General features: G+C 46.6%; 1 protein-coding gene across 1 annotated transcript; it reads right to left on the reverse strand.

Annotated features, from left to right (window-relative positions):
* Positions 1-745: 745 nt before the first annotated feature.
* On the reverse strand, positions 746-1,389 carry LOC119359424 (phytosulfokines 4-like). The gene is made up of 2 exons (XM_037625621.1): positions 1,183-1,389; positions 746-1,073 (listed from the first exon to the last, which is right to left on the reverse strand). Exons 1-2 carry the CDS (start codon positions 1,309-1,311, stop codon positions 939-941), a joined length of 264 nt encoding a protein of 87 aa, XP_037481518.1. The 5' UTR covers positions 1,312-1,389; the 3' UTR covers positions 746-938.
* Between the last annotated feature and the right edge of the window lie 2,362 nt (positions 1,390-3,751).

Here is a 3,751-nt window from a genome sequence, read left to right on the forward strand (position 1 = left end):
TGAAGAAGACCTCAGGTAATCACCTTGCATCCCTCGCGTCTCCGCTCGTACAAGGGCCCACTCGCTTGCGCTCGGCTCGACCTAGCTCGCAAAAAACTGTCGATTCCTACGTTTCCCGTGAGACATGTTCAGAGATACTTTAAATTTCATGCTATGCAGATCCAACAGGAAAACCAGATTTCCTTTCCGCACGGGTCTGGTTGATCTGAGCATCATCTGAGCGAGGTCAAATGGTCCCCGCTGTCGCTGCCCAAAATCTGACGCCCAATCTGGCTATTATATGCTCTTTCTTCGCATATTTGACCTGTTGCGTCGCATCCGTCAGCAAGTCTTCGCTGGCATCCAGAAGAACGAAGCCGACGTCGACCGTGCCTGTATCAGCGAATACGTACGTATACTGACTGACTACCAGTACAAGATTTGTTTACTTGCTGCCGATTTCGATTGTTTGGTGTCATCATGGTCCACGTACGAGAGTGTTTTCTTCACTTGTATCTGATTTTTGTTCTTTTGCCTTGTGGGAAACAGTGTGCGCTGAAGATGAATTGTGACAGATTCGGCGATTTCCGTGGGTCGTTCGGCCGTGGAGCGCCTGGAAAGCAAACTGATTTTGGCGTCATGTGACCGAATGAGCTGGTCTGGTTTTGGTCAAGTTCGGCTCCGATCGAGTGCCAGAAGAAAGCCAGCCTTGATTCCAAAACAATTAATTTTGGCAAACTAATTAAGCAAATTAACGTTGCAAACCGAGCGATAAAACCAAGTTTGATTATCGAATTACTAAATTATAGGCAATACATAAGTGCGCCATGCATGCATGCGATGCATGCACGGTGGGATCGGTCCCTTTTTTATGAAGGAAGCTATAGGATAGAGATCGAACACGCGGACGCAGTGCCGACTAACATCATTACATTACATGGACGCAGATATGAAGGCTACTAGTTGTGCTTCTCCTGGGTGTAGATGTAGTCCGTGTGCGCGGCGAGCGTCCTTCTCGCCATGCACTCATCCCGCTGCTTCTCGCCGGCCATCATCTCGCACTCGTGGTCTTCCGCCGCCGCCGCCGCGACCTTCTGCAAGAAACACAACGGGATCGGTTAAAAAAGAAGATGAGAAATCGATGGAGGATCGGCCGAGAGTCCTTGAAAATGTTTTAGATCGATCCTGCGCGCGCGTGCGTACCTCGTTGGGAGATGCCGTTGCCACGTCCTTGGGCGAGGTTCGGGCGGCCGTGGCGCCCGCGGGGCCTGAGGCGAGGAGGAGGAGGACGGCGAGCGCGGCCACGAGCACCAGTGTCGTTGCCCTCGCCATGGTGACGGCTACCCTTGTTTTGGAACGGATTGAATCGTGCAGTTTTTGTGCCGGAGGGCTGGTAGTGGGGAATGTGGGTGGAGTGGATGGTATTTAAAGAGCAGAGGGCGAGCATGGAAATAGCGGAGCCGTTTTGCTGCAAGAGCAGGCGCGGACTGGGCTGCCACATGTGCTGGTCCCATTACACGTGGCCCTTGCTGTGCGTAGGCCAGTCTGTCGGTGACTGTCTATCTGCGCAGGCCCTTCTCGCTGTCTGTGATGATCTAGTGAAGGAAAATTCCTGGATTAAATCCGAGAACGTTTTTACTAGATATTCCCGGCTCACAACTGTTCAACGGTCAAACGGCTGGGTGTGGTGGATGAGTCTCGCGGGCGCGTCCTAACATTACCCGAATGGCTGCATGTCCGGTGGCTCTAAGGCCTTGTATAATAGGAAGTGCTTAAAGAGGTGCTTAAAAAAATAAATCAAGTTTTTTCTGAAGCATCGGTGCCTATTTTTATAGAAGAGACGCTTAACTAAGCGTCTACCCTGTACAAATAAGCACCGGTGCTTAAGGAAAGCCTGATTTATTTTTCTAAACACCTTCCTAAGCATCTTCCATTGTACAAGGTCTAATGCGGGTCGATCCGCCCCTGCGCACACATGTGCAACAGGACTAGTGTGTATGAATGACAATTTTTTGCGATTTTTTTTTGAGAAAATTGGTCTGATTTCCAATTTGGCTCTTCAAGCTTGCAAATGGACACCCCCCCCCCCCCGGGCCGGTCCGTTTAGTTTTTTTCTATTAAAACTGCAAAAAAGCGCCCGCGTGGAGAGTCAAACACGGGATCTCCTTGCACTCAATAAACTGCCCTAACCACCCGGACCAAAATGCATGTTTTGATCACTTCTCCCTTTTCTTCTTTTTCTTCTTTCTTTTTATTTTTCCTTTTCTTTCCTTTTATTTTTATTTTTTTCTTTTCTTAAATTCCTGATTTTCCCCCAAAATTCATAAACTTTCCTCAAAATTCGGTGATTATTTTTCAGTTTTGTGGACTTTCTTTAGAATTGATGAACACTTTTTCAAAATTGATAAAAAATTTCTCAAATTTGTGAACTTAAAAAAACAATGAACTTTTATCAAATTTGTGAACTTTTAAAAAATAATGATTTTTTTTCAAATGGATACACTTTTTCCCAAAATAGATGACTGTTTTTCAAATGGATGAACTTTTTTTGTAAAGTCGGTACAACTTTTTTGATTTCACAAATTATTTCATAAGTAGTAAAAACCGGCTGATTTTTCTTTACCATATCAACACCACCAAAAACGAAAAAAAAACTAGGCGAGCGAAGCGAGCGGGGGGAGGGGCAGGTGAGCGAACTATGCTGGGTCGTGGCCCGCTTGGGGCGCGCGTGAGCGCTAAGAGCATGCTTGAATACGTTTTAGTCCCATGACTAAAAGTAGTGGGACTAAAACTTGCTAGTCTCACCCATACTTGGATCCAAGTACTAAAGAGACTAAAATCTAGTTATTGAGCATTTATTATCCTCCAAACCCTCCAATCCAGAACTAAGGAGAGGAATTAAATGAGAGAGAGAGCTAATACATATTTTAGTAGGTTTCCCATGACTAAAAGATTTTAGCCTCAAGACTAGTCCTAGCCTCTCTTTAGTCAGGGGTGCTTGGAACTTTAGCCTCTAAAAGAGACTATTTTTAGTCAGACTAAAAATAGTCCCTTGTATCCAAGCACCCTCTAACTCGCTTTCTGGCGCCTAATAGGGGCACCCTACTTGTCACAGGTGCTCAGTTTGACGTTTAGTGTGGCTTGCCAGCATGGAGTGGGGGTTGCTGTCAGCGACAACGACCTCAGAGAGAGAGACACGTGTCAGTGCGGCCACTACTCTTTTGCGAAAAAAGCTCATGGTTTTACTTTTTTTGCACAAAAGGCCCCTCGCTTGGTATGAGAGGCGAGGCCAGTCGTTATTGCTCATACCCCATCCCCTCCCTTTCCCAAATCTATCAAATCAGTACACGCCGTTTTGTCTGCCTGGTTCTCTCCTCTCGATTGGTGGAAGGTGGAGCCATGATGGATCGTAACAATGAAGGTGACAATGACGGAGCCTTGTCGTCGAGCTCGCGGAGAGCCAGCTCGTAAATATAGTGAGAAACTCCTCGATTGCTCCCTACACAACCAATTCATCCCCAGTTTTTGGTAGGGTTAGACGAATTCACTCAGATGAAAAAGTGAGACTTCCGTGCGATTTTGTTCTCTGATGTTGGTTAGATGGTGAATCGCCCCGGCCCCTTCGCATTGACCCATACTGCTAATGGTCTATCGGGCTTACTTCGGGTTTAAAGGGGTTGTACTTTAGTGATTTGAACTGTTCGGTGGCGAGATTCATCTCCCCACTGGATAGTCGTAGGAAAAGTCTATTTAGTTGATGATGAGGACATCA

Source organism: Triticum dicoccoides, chromosome 2A, assembly GCF_002162155.2.
Source record: "Triticum dicoccoides isolate Atlit2015 ecotype Zavitan chromosome 2A, WEW_v2.0, whole genome shotgun sequence".
Classification (NCBI taxonomy): domain Eukaryota; kingdom Viridiplantae; phylum Streptophyta; class Magnoliopsida; order Poales; family Poaceae; genus Triticum; species Triticum dicoccoides.

Excerpts from the sequence above, each read along its gene's own strand:
- LOC119359424 (XM_037625621.1), bottom strand. The coding sequence starts at position 1,311 with ATGGCGAGGGCAACGACACTGGTGCTCGTGGCCGCGCTCGCCGTCCTC. Across the intron at positions 1,074-1,182 it reads CAACGGCATCTCCCAACGAG|AAGGTCGCGGCGGCGGCGGC; the intron begins GTACGCACGCGC and ends TGTTTCTTGCAG.